The sequence below is a fragment of the Phocoena phocoena genome, chromosome 19 (assembly GCF_963924675.1).
Source record: "Phocoena phocoena chromosome 19, mPhoPho1.1, whole genome shotgun sequence".
In the NCBI taxonomy this organism is placed as follows: Eukaryota; Metazoa; Chordata; class Mammalia; order Artiodactyla; family Phocoenidae; genus Phocoena; species Phocoena phocoena.
In genome coordinates, this window is record NC_089237.1 from 51,931,370 (window position 1) to 51,950,176 (window position 18,807).

The 18,807-nt window shown below is 41.9% G+C and overlaps 1 protein-coding gene across 8 annotated transcripts in view; it reads right to left on the reverse strand.

Moving 5' to 3' along the window:
- The window catches only part of MYH10 (myosin heavy chain 10), a 133,863-nt gene that overhangs the window by 113,791 nt on the left and 1,265 nt on the right, over positions 1-18,807 (reverse strand). For 5 of the 8 annotated variants that reach the window (XM_065897913.1, XM_065897912.1, XM_065897911.1 and 2 more), the window contains exon 1: positions 13,299-13,643. In XM_065897913.1, the coding sequence (XP_065753985.1) occupies positions 13,299-13,643 (345 nt within the window). Of the gene's footprint in view, positions 1-13,298; positions 13,676-18,807 lie in introns of those variants that run through there. The other 3 variants (XM_065897916.1, XM_065897917.1, XM_065897915.1) reach the window with 2 other exon arrangements.

Genomic DNA, 18,807 nt, shown 5'->3' on the forward strand with positions numbered 1-18,807 from the left:
AAATATTTAAAATTTGTGTTTTACTTTCTAAACACAGTAAATATCATGAAATATAAACAAAAGCTCTTTGGGGGCCCTCAAAAAATTTTAAGAGCCACTAGTCTAGAAGATAAAAACCTTCCTCATCAGTAGGGTAATCATTACTCAGAATTAATACTAGGAGCACTTTTGCCTTTGGGGTTTTTTTAATTCACATGGAATGATTTCTGAGAACTGACTCTGGGAATTATGGAAAATCAAGAGCGGTTAGGATTGTTGCTAGATGCTCCAGTCCTGGTGGGGCTGAAGGCACCTCAGCTGCACCGGGAAGCAGACCCTTTACTTCGGGTGATTCTAAATCTAAAGGCAAGAGGATCTTAGAAAAGGCCGAGGACCAGTGGTGCTCAGCTCCCCAGGCAGTACTGAGGGGCTTCTAACCAACAAGCTGTGTTCAGAAAGGCTGAAAGTCCTGGCAGTGGCCACCAGGAGGCACTGTCGAGCCCACTCTATTCTGAACGTTGCAGTGAATGATGCTGAAAGGAGAAAGGCGGCCAAAAAAAAGTTTAAGTGATCAGAACCACCTCAGCAGCTGTTCTCCTTTATCTTTGCTTCCCTCCCAACGGAGGCTCGGATGTGGAATGCACTTCCTACCTAGATTAGCGCTTGGGAATAAGACAAAGGCAAGCAAGGGCCCTGCCCCGAGCTCACTGATTTGGGCTGTTTGCCTGATTCCTAAACTGATTACTGTTTGCCTGAGGCCACAGTAGTTACTTGCCCCTCCCTGGGTGACCGCTGGGCCTGAAGCCGTTGGCTTTCTCGCATCCGGCATCAGACCTCCAAGAACCCGGGCTGGCTCTCAGGCCACCCACCCAGCAGCCTGGCACCTTCTACCTAGTCTCTAGTCTAACTAGGCCAGCCTCTCTCTGCCACCCACAGGACAAAAAGGCAACGAGAGACAATAAAAACAGAGATTTTATTAAGGGTGAGAAAACTAAGGAGAGGCAGTCTCAACATTTTAATTTTTTATTGAGCTTAATTTATACACAGGAAATCTGACAAATCATAACTACACATCTCAATGAATTGCTATATATCCAACTTCCACTTTTTCCTTCAAAAATGAGATAAGAGTCGATCGTGAAGCTACAAATTCTGCATGTCACTCTTTTGTAAGAGGAAAATAATTACAGACTGCCAAAACAAAACAAAACAAAACAAAGAAACCCAAAGCCTCCAAGGAAGTCAAAATACGCCAATTCCGTTTAACACTCCGTAGCATGTACAGCATGGTAACAGATCCTAATGAGGACATTTGCAATCAGAAATCATTCCAACGTGTGTGTCTATCATGTGTTGGGGACTTTTCTGAGCACGCAGATTACAGAGATGGGTAAATTTCACAAAAAAAACAAGGCTGAATAATCATCAGTATCCTATGCTTGCCAAAGAGAAGCAGTAACAGAGGTCTAAGTGGAAACAGTAAACTGAAGTGCTTAAACAGCTAAGCTTCTATCTTGAAAATTAGCTCAAATGTTGGGCTCCTGCACTGAAACCGGTACTGTACCACTTTTGGCCTCCCCAAGTCACACGGAAGGAGGGCGATGTGCTGTTAATTTCTCTGGAAGCCTTAAGTCCAAAGTAAAGGTCAGTACTAAGCATTTGAATACATGCGGAAGATACTAAGCCCCTTCTTATACGCTCTAGGGGATGAGGACAATAAAGATACACTAAGCAAACAAGACATAATATAAGGCACTAAAAAGAGAGTGATACAAAAAAAGAAAGATGAACAAGCCTTTTAAACAGAGAAACCCTGGAGCGGAACACACTACAAACCCCACTGAAGGTCATGGTCATCTTGTCGGAAACCGTACAACTAGGTACTAAGTCCAGACCTAGAGGGTCTCTGATGTTCTTTTTAAAGACTAGTAGGTTAAAAGGACGGATAAAGGAATTCCTATTAAAATAGTACGAACGAGGGGCTTCCCTGATGCTCCAGCGGTTAAGTGCTCCCAATGCAGGTGGCCCAGGTTCGATCCCTGGTCAGGGAACTAGAGCCCGCGTGCCGCAACAAAGGTCCTGCATGCCGCAACAAAGGTTCTGCATGCCGCAACTAAGACCTGGAACAGCCAAATCAATAAGAATGTAAAACTTGGTGGCGGGGTATATCCACGGCAGAGAGAAGCGCAGTCTAGCTGACAACAGTTTGTTCCGTGGAAGGTGAGAGAAAAGAGCCCAGACAGGCAGATTTTGTCCACTCTAGGGGATCAGGTATCAGAGGTCCTGGAGAGAAGAGTGATGGAAGGAAAGAGGCATTCCTGAAACAGCATAAACCTGGCAGCCATATGGAGAAGAGACTGAAGGGGCAAGAGGTGGGAAGCAGGAGGTAGAGACCTCTCCAGGCACAGTAACAGGCCTACAGGAGAGAAAAACAAGACAAAAACGGAGCCGGGATGAGTCATGAAGAAAGCGGGCTGGAGATTCAACAGCAGTCAGGACTCTAAATAGAGAAAACCATTCAAGCCTCAAGGTAAAGATGACTCCAAGGTCGTCAAGTTAAACATGACTCCAAGGTTGTCAAGCTTTAGAGATGGAAAAGTAACAAGTAGACGGGGGGGGGGGGGAAAATCATTTGATTTGTGGGCAGGTATAGACAGCAGTGCAATAGAGCAGATACAACTAAATCCCCTTTTAACATATTGAGATTGTGGCACGTTAAAAGGAGATTCATTACAATAAGGGAGCCCAGGAGAATGAGTGCCTACTGAACAGTTGGAAACACTGGAATCCTAAAGCCATGAGAACATTTTGAAGAACTGCAAAGCCTTGAAGAAGTTTGCAAAGGCTTTAAGACATCAAGTAACAGTTATTATACAAAAATACTAGCACCTTTGCGACCACCTAGAGGGGTGGGATAGGGAGGGTGGGAGGGAGGGAGATGCAAGAGGGAAGAGATACAGGAACATATGTATAACTGATTCACTTTGTTATAAAGCAGAAACTAACACACCATTGTAAAGCAATTATACTCCAATAAAGATGTAAAAAAAAAAAAAAAAAAACTAGCACCAAAACAACCTTGAATTTTTCCCAACAGTCTGTGCTGCTTTATGCCTCCAGCCTTCTCCATATGCTGACCACTCTGCCGGGAATGCCCATCTCCTATCCAGTATTGGGAAATGTTGCTATCCTTTAGGGTCAGGCCTCAGTCTAAGAAAACAGGGATATGCATATACATTATTACTTCATAGCTTTGAAGGATTAGAGAACCAGGAAACAGAGGCAGGTATAGATATCAGTGCAATCGAGCAGATACAACAGTCTCTTATTAGGAACAGGGGATTGAACTGGGAGCATCACCCCAACCTACACCCCGACCGCAGCTCTCAGAAGAAATCAGACCGCAGCCCAAAAAGGAAAGGAAGAGAAGAAAGAATAGGTCGCTCACACCATTTGCAAACACCACACCTAGATAAAATTCACATGTGTATTTAAAAAACAACAACAGGGCTTCCCTGGTGGCGCAGTGGTTGAGAGTCCGCCTGCTGATGCGGGGGACGCAGGTTTGTGCCCCGGTCCGGGAGGATCCCACGTGCCGCGAGCGGCTGGGCCCGTGAGCCATGGCCGCTGAGCCTGCGCGTCCAAGCCTGTGCTCCGCAACGGGAGAGGCCACAACAGTGAGAGGTCCGCGTACCGCAAAAACAAAACCAAACAAACAAAAAAAACAACAACAACCCTATGTAATAAGGAAAAGATCATCTTCCAGAATATTCAGAGAGAGAAATGACCTCTGGACATTCTCTACAAAATAAGCTAAAAGAAAACTTTAGGGAATAGATTTATGGCTGCAACAGAATGTAATACAACATGGACTCTTAAAGAAAGAGAAAACAAAGGTAAACAATAAAAGAAAAAGAAGGCACAAAGATAAAACCAATTTAAAAAATACACAGAGGAAAGATGAACATGGAGAGCAAAGAAAAGATAACTAAAATATTAATCATTGCTCCTTAGGGAGGAAAAAAGGTCAAAATTCTGCAGAAAGAACAGTAATCAAAAATAAACTTGAAGAAAACTGTCTGTGCCTGGTTGGGGCGGGGAGGTGTTGTAATACACATTGAGTTAAAAAACAAATTCATCAAGCTAATCATAACAGAAGGAATGATGACATTAGACTATCACCATTTTGCTTCCTAATGAAATGAGGGATCAGGACAGTGCCCACCACCGGCTCTAAAACCCTCGGGTGAAGGTAGACACTCCTAAAGCACAAATCAACCTGACGAAGCCCAAACTGAGTCACTGATCCATCTCAACATTGTAAACTGAGAGACAGCTGGCATCCTGCGCGTCCTGAATCTGAATCAGATCAAGCCGCCGCATCCAACTGCCAGTTTACAGAAGGCACCACAGGTATGCAGTCAACAAAATCCAGACTATGGGAAATTCAACAGCACAACAGACCTTGGTTTTTTGCTTTTGTTTTTGTTTTTTAAAAGCCACTCCGGAGGAGGGTAAATACGCCAGGCGTTCAGCTAGGACCCTAACTGCTACACCCTGAGAGTTTAGAGTATACCAGAAATAGACCAGCCCAAAGCCCAGTTGGGAAGGATGTAAATCCCTGACTGATCTACACGTGCTCGATCCCCTTCATCTAACTGCCTGCCCAGAGCAAAACTCTAGAACTAGCTTGGTGTCATGCAGAGCCTCAAATTAACGTCACAATTTTATATACAGTAGGTGGCACGTAAGGCAACAGTTGTGACTAAAATCCAAGATAATATGTGGATTCCCTGTGAGTCTACTTTTATTGCCTTGGATTATTATCTTGTACAATAATATGCTCAAGTAATTAAAAGAGATGATTGAGGTTAGTAAAATTGATAAACCTCTGGTGAGACTCATTTTTAAAAGGGTAGAGCAGATTTTCAGTATCAGGAGTGAGAGAACATCACTACAAATCCTACAGGAAAAAAGAGGGTATTATGAACAACAGTATGCCAATAAATTTGAAAATTTACATGAAATAGACAAATTTCCAGAAAAACTCCAAATAAAACTGACACCAAAAATTTTTAATCTGAAAAATTCTATAACTATGAAAGAAAAACTTCCCCACAAAGGAAACTGTATCATTATTTTAAAATGAAATAACATCAATCTTATCCAAGCTCTTCCAGAGAAAATACAAAGATAAAACATTCCATGATTCATTTTATAAAGCCAGCATAATCTTGATAGCAAAGTATGACAAGGACATCGTAAGAAAGTAAATTTTTAAGTCAATCTCATCTATGAATATAGATGCAAAAACTCTAAACAAAAATACCAGCAAACAAAATCCAGGAATTCAGTAATACATAAAAAGAATACTTGGTCCTTGCCAGGTTAGTCTTAGCACTAAAAAATATAGTATATAATTCACTACAGTAACAAAATAACCAGAAAATCACACTATCACCTGAGCAGAAACTGGAAAAACATGGGATAAATTAACAACCAATCAGTATTTTTAAAAATTCATCCATGCGGGATAAAAGCTAGGAACAAAAGGAAACTTCCGTGAATCTAATTTAAAAATATTCAAAACAAAACAAGTCATTCTTAATAGTGAAATATTGAAAACTTTCCCTCTGACATCGGGAATGATACAAAGATGCCTCCAATAACCACTACTATTCAACAAACATTTACACTTCTTAGACAATGCAATAAAGTAATGTACAAGAATTAGAAAGGAAACAATAAAAATGTCATTATCTGCAGACAACGAGTGTGTTCAACACGACATCCAAAAGAATCCTCAGCTAAACTATTATAATCAATTAATAAACTTAGTAAGGTTGGTGAATACAAAGTCAATATACAAAAGTTAACTGTAAAAAAACGTGGCAACTGTATTTCTACCTAATGGTAACAATTTAAAAACAACACTTAGGGTGTCCCTGGTGGCGCAGTGCTAGAGAAGTCGCCTGCCAATGCAGGGGACACAGGTTCCAGCCCTGGTCCCAGAAGATCCCACATGCCGTGGAGCAACTAAGCCCGTGTGCCACAACTACTGAGCCTGCGAGCCTAGAGCCCGTGCTCTGCAACAAGAGAAGCCACTGCAATGAGAAGCCTGTGCACCGCAAGGAAGAGTAGCTCCCGCTCACTGCAACTAGAGAAAGCCCGAGCACAGCAACGAAGACCCAACACAGCCGAAAATAAATAAATAAAATAAATTTATTAAAAAAATAAAAATTAGGGCTTCCCTGGTGGCGCAGTGGTTGAGAGTCCGCCTGCCAATGCAGGGGACACGGGTTCGGGCCCCGGTCCGGGAAGATCCCACATGCCGTGGAGCGGCTGGGCCCGTGAGCCATGGACGCTGAGCCTACGCGTGCGGAGCCTGTGCTCCGCAACGGGAGAGGCCACAGCAGTGAGAGGCCCACATACCGCAAATAAATAAATAATAAAATTAAATTAAAATTAAAACACCACTTAAATAGCATTAAAAAAATCAAACACCTCGGGGCTTCCCTGGTGGCGCAGTGGTTGAGAGTCCGCCTGCCGATGCAGGGGACACGGGTTCAGGCCCCGGTCCGGGAAGATCCCACGTGCCCCGGAGCGGCTGGGCCCGTGAGCCATGGCCGCTGAGCCTGCACATCCGGAGCCTGTGCTCCGCAACGGGAGAGGCCACAACAGTGAGAGGCCCGCGTACCGCAAAAAAAAAAAATCAAACACCTAAAAATAAATCCCACAAAAAATAAATCCAACAAAGGATATACACGGCCTCTACAAAAAAAACCTAAAACATATTGAGAAAAATTAAAAACTAAATAAATGAACTAGATGAACAGATATTGTAAAGATCTCATTTCTCCTCCAAAATGAACTATAGAATCAGCCAAAACCCAATAAAAATTCCAATAAGGTTGTGTGTGTGTGTGTGTGCGTGTGTGTATATGAAAAACTGACAAGTGGGTTCTGAAATTATACTGAAATGCAAAGGACCTAACAAACAGAACCATCCTAAAGAACGCAAATGAGAGAACTTACCCTACTGGATACCAAGCCATAGTCTAAAGCTGCAATAATCAAGACAATGTGTTGTCAGCCCAAGGACAGGCACACAGACCCATGAAACAGAACAGGTCGTCAAGCACACATTTATGAGCATCTGATTTACAACAAAGGTGGCACTTCAGAGCAGTGGAGAGAGGGCTATGTTTCAGTAAATGGCACTGGGTCAACTGAATCGCCATTTGGGGAAAAAAAAGTTAACCTTGCCCCTACCTTATACCACACACAAAATTAAATTCCAAATGGAACTGAGGCTGACCCTAAGAAATATATCACCAAATTCCCTTCTCCTCTGGCTTCAAACTGAGTTAGGCGGCAGGCGATTGAAGGTAGGGGGAGAATGAAGTCAGGATGTTTATCCCCCAGGCCCCTCCCTGCTAGTTGTCTGCTTCCCTCTAAAGGCAGCCACGATTCCTACCAGGAAGCCCTCTCCACATGGCATCCTCTCCCAGCTGAGGTAACAGCTCTTTGTTCCTTTAAAGATGAAGATGGGTCCAGGGCTCTCAGCCATCACTAGTGCTGGGATACTGCAACATTTCTGCATCTGTTTTCTAAACTCTATTCACATGTTTGTAAATCGTCCCCTTATTAAATTCACAGAATACTTAGTTAGAGGGCCTTCTGTTTCCTGCTGGAATCTGACTAACTTAGGCATTATCTAGAAAAGCTGAAGATATGGGTTAAAGATATGCATGTCCTATATCACCCAGAAATTCCACTCCTACTTATATACCTTCTAGAAAGCCATGCTTATGTGCACCAGGACATGTCCGAAACTGTTCACGGAAGCACCGTTTGTACAATAATAGCCACAAACTGGAAAAATAAAATGTCCAAAGACAGCTGAGAGGATAAATAAATTGGGTCAAAAATCTTACAATGGAACATTACATTCCACAAAAAGGAACGAAACACTCAAACTTTTATAGTTCAGGGCCCTTTACCAGTCTTAGAAATTGTTAAAGATCCTAAAGATCTTTTGTTTTATATATTTTTACACAAATATATGTACATACATAGTTTTTAAATGTGTATTTATTCATTTAAAAATAACAATAAATAACATTTCTTATGAAAAATAACCTTTTGTTTTCCAAAATAAAAGTGAGAAGAGTGGTACGGTTTTATATTTGCAAATCTTTTACTGTCTGGCTTAATAGAAAACACTCAATTTTCTTAATAGAAAACACTCAACACTCTGTTTCAGCAGTTAGTCTACTGTGATGTTGTTTTGACTGAAACACATGAAATTAGCCTTACACTGATATTTAACTGGAAAAGGGAGGAGTAGTTTAACAGCCTTTTCATGTAATTATAGATATTCCTCTTCGATACTATACCAAAACTTGACAAGTAAGAATTTCTTAAAGATTAGATACAATGTAGCATCTGACACCCTGTCCATGAACTTTTCATACTCTTGTTACATACATCAAATCCATTGGCTAAGCTTGCACAGGTGAATGAATCTTTTACCCAGGCATGATTTTCTAACATCATGTACACATCATTTGGAAAACTCTGGTTCAATGAACTGTTCAAGTCTTCCAAATGATGACATTTCACACTACATGACATTAAAAAAAAAAAAAATCACATTCATTAATATTGCCATCTGTCTCTCATCGGGAAGGTTTTAAGTGTTGACAAGCTGTCAAGTTCACAGTGGCAGATACAAATTCTAATTTTCATGTGAAAACTCAAATTTTATCATTGTCAACAAATACATTCAACTGTTTCCTTTAAAATGACAGGCTCACTTTGTTCATTTTCAAGAAAATGTCTGCCAAATACCCCAGTGTGAATTAATCAAAGCTTATCTATCAGCCATTCAATCAAATAAAAGGTAGTCTATCAAACAAAGTAGCAAGTTTAGTTTGCAACTCAAATAGCTACACACGCGCTTTTTTTCAAAGCAACCATTCTAGTTCAATATGCAGCAGAAGTGATTTAGCATACTTATCATTTCATCACACAGAACATTAAAAGATGTGTTCTCAAGAGCTGAAATAAATTCAATCATCCCTCCTGCTTTACCAAGGACATTCTGGAGTGAAACTGGATTAGTATGACCACCAGTACAGTTTGGGGTCACTGCTTTTACCCACGATAAGGTGTCAGCAGTTTTCCTCACCTTTGCTTTTACACCATCAGTACCAATGTCAACAATAAAAGGGCAAATAAAGTCTTCAATAATCACGAAAATAGTTTGGACCTCAAGGATCCCATGAAAGGGTCTTAAAGAAACCCTAGGAGTCTGTAGAGCACCCTCTGAGAACAACTGAGTTACATCAACACAAAGTAATACGGGTGAATCTTAAAATTGTGACACTGAGCAAAAATACACAAAAAGGTATGTATTAAGAGAGGCATTCATATAAAAATTCATCAACAGGCAAAACTAGACTATATTTTTAAGGAATGCATACTTAGTTTGAGAAAACACACTGGGAGATTTTAAGACACTTCTCAATAATCAACAGACCAAGAAGAGAGAAATTAGTAAAGTTTAAACACAATTAAAAAACTTAGTCTAACGGCCACATATAGAACTCCACACCCAACAGAAAACACACTCTTAAACACACAGAACACTCATAAAAACTGACAATATGCTACATGAAGCAAGTCTCACAAAAACAAGGAGTGTTATTATATGGACTATACTAATGTAATTAATTTAAAAATCAATAACACAAAGATAACTTAAAAAACAACAGTTAGGAATTTTAAAAGTATACTTTTAAATGGTTCATAGGTTAAATAAGGAATAATAGAAGCTAGAAAATATTTAGAACTGAACACATGTCAAAATGTGTGAAGTAAGCTAAAACGTAGTAGAGAAGACATCTGCAGTTTTTAAGTAGTTTTATTAAGAAGATGAAAATTAATGACCTGAGAAGGTGGAAGTTGGGGAGATTAAATCCAAAGAAAATATAAGGAAATAACATAACCAAACCTGCTAGTAACTTACCTAAATGAACATATGTTATGTCTTATCTATAGAAATATGTCCCAATGGACTTCCCTGGTGGTGCAGTGGCTAAGAATCCGCCTGCCAATGCAGGGGACACAGGTTCGAGCCCTGGTCCGGGAAGATCCCACATGTTGTGGAGCAACTGGGCCCGTGAGCCACGACTACTGAGCCTGTGCTCTGGAGCCTCTGAGCCACAACTACTGAAGTCCGCGTGCCTAGAGCCCGTGCTCCGCAACAAGAGAAGCCACCGCAATGAGAAGCCCGTGCACCGCAACGAAGAGTAGCCCCCGCTCGCCGCAACTAGAGAAAGCCCGTGTGCAGCAACGAAGACCCAACGCAGCCAAAAATAAATAAATAAAAATAAATAAATTTATTTAAAAAAAAAGAAAAGAAATATGTCCCAAAGGTCCTATCCAAGTTATTATAGTGTCTATACCATGGTACCTCAATTGATCAATTTCAAGTGCTGGGTGAATTCCAAAGCCCAATACTATACCCTTCACTCAGTGTTCAGCAGGCACGGCCATCCACAGCCCCATTCTCTTAGGAGGTTTCTTTAGAGTCAAGCGCTCCAACGTGGATCTTCCATAGGAACCCTTTCTCCACCCCACTAATTGAAGGTATGATCCTCCCAAACCCTCACCTCTGCTGTGACCTTAGTACTTCAAGAAAAAACTCAAGAGACTTCCCTGGTGGCGCAGTGGTTAAGAATCTGCCTGCCAATGCAGGGGACACAGGTTCGAGCCCTGGTCTGGGAAGATCCCACATGCTGCGGAGCAACTAAGCCCATGCGTCACAACTACTGAGCCTGTGAGCCACAACTACTGAGCCCGCGTGCTGCAGCTACTGAAGGCCACGTTCCTAGAGCCTGTGCTCCGCAACAAGAGAAGCCACTGCAATGAGAGGCCCGCGCACCGCAATGGAGAGTAGCCCCCGCTCATTGCAGCTAGAGAAAGCCCACGGGAAGCAACGAAGACCCAACGCAGCCTAAAATAAATAAATTTTTTAAAAAAGAAAAAACTCAGATTCTCTTTCTGTAAAGCCCAGGGGGCCGTGCTTTGAAAAGAAACCCAGAAATTCACTTCTGTTGTCCCCGAATTAAGCTGGAAAAAAAAATCAAACAAACTCAATAAAAGATACTTGCAAAGTCTTAGAATTATCATGAGAAATGGCTACAAATAAACTGTCTTTTCCCTCCTCCTTCCCTTTTACCCACAACTTCCTTCCCCTTTCTCTTTCCCTCCTCTCTCCTCCCTGCAGCAGCCCTGGAGGGCAGGGTGGGGTCTGGGGGCAGACAGGCTCCTTTGCAGCACTCCACAGCTTTTTGGTTACGTCCCTGCATTTCCAGTCCTTTGCAATTCACCGCACCAGGTATCATCCAAAATTGATTCACCTCTCAAATCTCAGATGTCAACATAATGATCTGACCACAATCTCTTAACTTCCCAGTTTTCTCACTCCCTCTCTCCACTCCTTTCTCTCCAGACAAAAATGTGGCCACCTTACACATTCTGTTATTCAGTCTCAGCTGGATTCCCAATGCTGCTCTCCAATTGTTTTCTTACCCTTGGCTTCCTCCCCTTTCCAAATCTTACGCATTCTCAAGCCACCTTCCGGACCCTGGTGCCTCTTACCCTTACTTTGCATCCCAACTCATAGAGAAAAAAATAAAATAAAATAAAAGAGACCACCAGGCTTGATTCAGACTCCTCTGGCAAAGGTCATGAATGAACTACTCATTCTCAGATGTTCCCATGGCTAGCTCCCTCCTATCAGTCAGATTCCAGCTCAGATGCTACCTTCTCAAAGAGCCCTTCCCTGACCCGCTGGGGAAAGCCATCCCATAGTCCTGTTTTATTTCCGCATAGGATGTACCACAAAGGCAGGGATCTGGCCTGGCCTGTTCACCACACTCTCTCCAGCACCTAGAACATAGTAGGTGCTCAGTAAACATCCACTAAATAAACTAATTCTATGGGAAACCGACTTCTGCTTTGCTGAAGTTCTGAATTATACATGGACGTTAGTACCACACTCTTTGTAAAAAATTCAACTTCTCTTTTCCAAATTCAGACCATTAGTGTCAACCTTCCCCTCTACTTCTCTTCATTCTAAATCTACATTCTATCTACCCTGCCTTCTTTCTTTTTTAAAATTTATTTTATTGAAGTATAGTTGATTTACAATGTTGTGTTCATTTCTACTGTATAGCAAAGTGATTCAGTTATACACACACACACACACACACATTCTTTTTCATATTCTTTTCCATTATGGTTTATCACAGGATATTGAATATAGTTCCCTGTGCTATACAGTAGAATCTTGTTGTTTATCCATCTTATATATAATAGTTTGCATCTACTAATCCCATACTCCCAATCCATCCCTCCCCCCTGCCCTTGGCAACCACAAGTCTGTTCTCTATGTATGGGAGTCTGTTTCTGTTTTGTAGATAAATTCATTTGTGTCATATTTTAGATTCCACATATAAGTGGTATCATATGGTATTTGTCTTTCTTTCTGACCTACTTCACTCAGTATGATAATCTCTAGGTCCATCCATGTTGCTGCTAATTACCCGGCCTTCTTTAAATCATTGCCACCCGTGTCTACCATCCCTTCAAGCCTCTTTTGGCATTAGAGATTCTTTCAGGATCTGGCTTGCATTTTCCTCTCAACCCCGATCCCTTATTACTTTCAGGAACTTCTATATGGTCACGACACCGTCAGTGACTGTGACACATGTGTCAACTGCTAACCACAGGACAACCCCAGCCTCAATCTCACCCTGAACTGTTTCCTCTTAAAAACCTCAGCATTCAGCTTTCCGACTTCCCTGTACCCGATGATGACATTGGTCTTGCTCCTCACTGAAACCTCTAAGCTTGCAGCCCCGCCACTTTATACCCCCTGGATATACACTGGATTTCCCACCAATCTGCCGTCTGTATCCTACCACTAATGCAACTCTTATTACCATATGAAAGTCCCTTATCTTTCTGCCACACGCTCTCCCCCCTCTTACTAAGCTCCAGAGCACCACTACACAAAAGTCTCAAATACCATTTTAGTATATTTAATTGCAGATTGGATTATTTTAAATTATGTGCTAAGATTTAAAGCAAAGCAAGACTTGGGTAAGCAAGGGACAATTATTCTATCTTTAATAGAAATAGACATGTTAAACAGAGAGTATGTGAGTATTCCACATTGATTAGGACAGTACGTCTAATTCCCATTAAGTCACCACTTCACATGATTACTTAGAGGGCATACTTACATAGATAAGTCCTGAATAGTAACGATCCTTCAGATTATGCAAAACAGAAGCTTCATTCAAGCACGTCAATTCTGCCATATCCTCCACCTTGGAAAACTTGGGTGGGTTCATCTTCTGAATATCATCTTTGTTGACCATCGCTTTCTTTCCATTCTCCGCCAACTCCACCATAACTTCATCTCCCCGCTCTTCTTTGATACTAGCTGCCTCGAAACCATGGCGCTCTGATGGAATCCACACCAGCTTTTTAGCCGTCCAATCCGCCTGAGTGGCAGGGTTGTAGATGACCGCCCTGTCCACAAAGAGATACCTCTCCGGATCTTCAAGTCCAGTTCTCTGTGTCATTGTGAACAGAAGGGACCCAAGGGCGACTGCCTCTGTGAGAAGAGGAGGAGGACAAAGTCAGATATTCCAAAATATACGATGGTTCACAAATTTTACTCTTCTAAGAAACCTAAAACAAACGCTTTGGTAAACAGAAAGCGTTAACTTTGAGTGAAGGAGCTGCGGTAGCCCTCTGCATGGCCGTACTAACTGGGTTTCCAAGGTAAATTTCAGGCCTGACCACAAATGATGACTCTGGTCGTCTGAGGACCACTCAAGATGTAGCCTGTCGCTGACGGCTGGAAAACAAGCAGGAGGGAAAAGCAAAGTTCCAGTTTCACCCTTTTTTCCCTCTCCATCTCCTATTTCACCCTTACCACAAATTAAACAGGGACTTAAGAAGGGAAAGGAAAAGGAAGAAAAAGAAAACAAAGTTTCATGACAAAAGGCCCATGGAGTGCTGCTGGACCACCAGGATGTACTGATAGCTACAGAAATGCACGGTGGCTGCCAGCAGACCGACCCTCAGGTCTAGAATGTGCCTCCCATCCTACCTTCAGACAACAGACTCGACGTTCTTCCTTACAATTACCCCAAGCCAGCCCCCTGCAGCTTCGCTATGGCCCATGTGGCCTCAGTGTGATCACGAGACCACAGGGGATGAGCGTGTAAGTTGGCATCACACCCAGCCTTTCAAGTATGTGATGGGGGCTGTTCAGGTCTCCACTCCCAGGCCCACAGCTGCTCCCCGCCAGTTCCTCTCCTGCATCCCGTCCTTCATCAGGACTCACTCCTCCACTCTGGTCTCTCGCCTCTAAACAGACTCCATGCCCCTTTAGAGTGTGGGGACTGGAAGCAAACAGAATATTCCAGACACAGTCTGACCAGTGCAGAAGAAAAGGAACTGTTCACAGCCTTAGGCCACACTGGGGAAAGCACTGCTTCTGTGACTTTTACAATGAACAGTATCTCAAGACCTAAGTGGTTTACTGAGCGCTCATTTACGGTTGGTTCACAAGGAACTGTCAGCGAAAGCTCCACTCATGGTCCTTGAAGCTACTTCTCCTCTTATACTTGTGGGATTGACTTTTTGGATCAAAGGACAGGATTTTACATTCGTCACTCACCTTTCTGACATGACGCGTCATTCCTGCCTGACACTATCTTTCTGGAATCCAACACCATCATTAAATACTTCTGTTATTACTCCAAATTCCAGGTTATTACAAATCTCATCCAAGTCAATGAAAGAAGGCAAGTGAGTAACCATCAAACCCTCCCAACTTTTCCCTCTCCCCAAAATGATGGGGATTCTTGGTAGGCAACAGAATGGAAGGCTGCAAGGGAAATCATAAAGTCATCCAAAGTTGTTACGAGGTTCTTAACCTCGAGGCTGTAGACAAAGTTTAAGCTCCATGAAATCACTGAAATGGTCTAAAAAACGTTGTACAACTTTCTTGTATATCTGTGCTTTTCTGAGGAGAACACGTATAACTTTCTTTGGATTCTTAAAGGGATCTATTTATCTTTGTCCTAAAAGATTAAACACTGATAGTGGGTACAAGATACTAGCCCTTTCAGTCCCAGCAAGAAGGTACTAGAATCAAATAGCTAAGATTCTTTAGAAACTGGTTGTTAACAATGTAAAGGATTACAAACACTCATGCCCTGGGGCATGGTTCTCAAACTTTGGCAAGGGCATCAGCAACACCTAAAGGGCAGACCGCTGGGCCCCACTGCCAGAATTTATGATCCAGTAGGTCTGGGGTGGAGGACCCGATAATTTGCATTTCTAACAAAAACTCCCAGATGCTGCTGATAATGCTGGACCACACTTCCAGAACCATTCCTCCACAGTTCTCTGGTTGCCATGGTGAACCACTGTTACTACCAGGTATGCTGGAGTAGAAAAAAAGGTTGAAAACCAATGTTTTAGACTAATTCATAACCTGACTTAAAGGATATGCTAACGTTTCAAGGAGTATACACTTGGATAAAACAAAAATCACAAAACAGAATAAAACAAACAAAAAAATCACAAAACATGTAACATTAAGACTTCTACCGATAGAATTGCTAATATGCTCTCTAACTATACTTGCAGTTGCCTTCTTAGGCAGCCATGTGCGAGAGGGCAATAGAGAAAATATTCAAGCACACATAGACATTCTGAAGAATGGTTTCAAAAACCCATCACCTCTCCGGACTGCACTGATAAGATTATTAACAAGTTTTCTGTCTTCCCAACCTATACACTTGCTACCCACTGCTAGGAAGAGGATGGCTCTGAAATGGGAATTATCTTGGATGAATGTGGATACAGACAATAGGACACACGCTGCCTTAGGAAGGACAGTCTCTTAAAAGAGAAAATATCCAACTAGAACAAAATACGATAACAAGTTACTCTTATTCTTATTAGGTATAAACTGTATACCCCATACAACACTTCAGAAACTGCCTTGCTGCCTGTATGTATGCACACATTTCTTTCCTTTTACATTAGACATGTAACTATATGCTTAGATTTAGCAAGTGACTATAAATTACAGTAACTTAACAGGTCATTTCTAGGGCAGGTCTTTTTTCTTTTTTTAAAAGTAAATCATGGATTTATAAATTATTTGATCAAATCAACACATTTTAAATTTATCAGTATGTCCTTTTTCTAGGTGGGGAACCACCTATAATTTAATATAAGGGAAAAAAACCCACAGGAGATCACAATAGTGTGGTTACAATATGCCCCCGATTTTGTGTGTGGGGGGAAACTTTTTTCTCTTTTTGTTTTAAAAGAAACAAATAGTCATTGGGTCTCCACTGGGTAGTGGGAAAACAAACTACTTTTAATTTTTACTTTTCCAGAGTTTTCTACAACTAACTAAACACTATGAGGATGGTTTCCTGTCTTTGCCATACGGTGAGCTTACCCCCTGGTCCACAGGAGGGCCTCTATATACCTACTGATCAATACTATATGAATGGTGCCGACCCTCAGTGTAAGCTTCAGCTTCTCCTCCACCGCCAAAAGCTAACCATTCCTTCAAATCCTAACCCAACGCCACCCTTTCAGAAGTTCTCTTCAGGTCAACCTGGCAATTTAATCCTTAGCCTTCTCCTAACATTTTGCACCGCTCTCCTGGCATTCTTTTAACCCTCCCTCGCCTTTGTACCAGAGGACTCAGGTAGTAGGTGCTCAAATCCTCGATTAGTTGACAGAGTCCCTGAGGCCAGTGAAGATGTTTTGTTCATCTTAACTCTTCACTTGTGGTTGCCAAATATGTTGTATTTTTTTCATTCCATTGTACATTTGGTACCTAATCTTGATAATGCTGGTATTTAATAGGGAAACCTCTCCCAAATGCTTTGCCTTTCGGAAAGGATAATACTAGAATTTTGAAAACAGCAGATACTGTTGTTACATACCACTAATCATGGCCAGGCACGATTCTAAGCAGGTTATGTATGTATTAACTCTTAATCCTCACAACAGCCCTACGTGGTAGGTACCATTCATATCTCCATTTTACAGATGAGAAACCCAAGGTTCAGAGAAAGCCAATAACTGGCTGGAGGTCACAGAGCTAACAAGGGGCAGAGCTGGGAGTAAACTCAGTTCAGCTCCAGAGCACATGCTACAAGGATGGAAGGTGAGAAGGAGAAAACTTTGAAGGGCATGTAGTACACTACATACTGCCTCTCGATCAATTATCAATCATGGCTTCAAGAGTACAGGCTCAGGGAATTCCCTGGCGGTCCGGTGGTCAGGACTCTGTGCTTCCACTGCGGGGGGCCGGAGTTCGATCCCTGATCTGGGAACTAAGATCCCACAAGCCGCCAGAAAAAAAAAAAAAAAAGAATACAGGCTCGGCCAATGAACGCACTAGCACAACCTAGCAAAGGCTTTGTATTTTATAGAAAAAAAAAACCCTATATTGGGGAAAAAAAGGAATAAACAGGAACATCTTTGCAACAGACAGAATCTGAAGGTTCTTGGTGTCATCTGAAATAACTGCCTAATTACAGGTGAATCATTTATCTGTGCACCAATTAGCTCCCTACAGAGCCAAAGCCCCATCCCCTTCATTTGCTTTTAGACACACACACCCCTGGGCTCCATCTCCAAGGCCATTTTAGACTCTCAATGAAATATCACCCAGGAAACTTCTCGACTGCCTCCCAGCACCTACTATAGGTACAGGCACAGAAAAACAGTTTTATGAATATCTTGCATATATATATATATATATATATATATGTATATAAAGCCAAACAAAAATGATGGATAAGGGATCCATATGATAGCGCATCTCTCTAAGACTAAAACAGAATTGTCCCAATTTGTGTAACGCTACCACAGAGGTCACTTACGTTACAGAGACCTGTAAGTCTGTTCATTTATCAGTATTCTGTTCAACCAAATGAGCAGAAATACAAACTAAGTGCAAAAGGACACTATCGCTATTCATGGCCCAAGCCACCTCTGTGAATATCTTTACACCGTGTTCAATGTTTCTGAAACGTGGAGCCGACACCAGGAATTTTTATTCTTCCTATATGACAAGTAAGTACATCATCCGCTGAAGCCTGTAGTCTTTCACCATACAACGTGCCCTTCAAAATTTCCTCCATCTCACCTTCCATCCAGCCTGTCTTCATTGAAATGATTTCCCTAAGGAGCCCAAATAAAAAGCCAACCTCTCGGGTCACATCCCTTTGCAGCAAAAGCTAGTGCTATATCACACAATTACACCATATGCTTTCTCCAGATAAGGACGAGAAAGAACTGAATTTAAGATGCAGAAGTAAGGAGCTGCATAAAATGGCCACTTTTCCAGCGTCCGTGACAGACAGGGCATACTTAAACATCAAAAGCATGGAACTGAAAGAGTAATTAATAAAGGTGGATTGATGAAGGAAATGAAACAATAAATACATTAAAGTTTTCCAGAGTGAGATACTATCAAGAATAATTAAGCCTGACTCAAAGAATCCTCAGCTTCAATGTTAAAAAACAAAAATCTCAGCAAAGCCGAAGTATTATATTTGGTATTATATTATTCAGCGAAAACAGCAGTCTTTGTTTCATTTGCAGTCGGGATCTACCCTGCCTGCTTTCCCCTACCCCACCCCACCCCCTTCCATCCACCGCAGTGATCTCGAAGGGAACTGCAGAGGCCCCAAG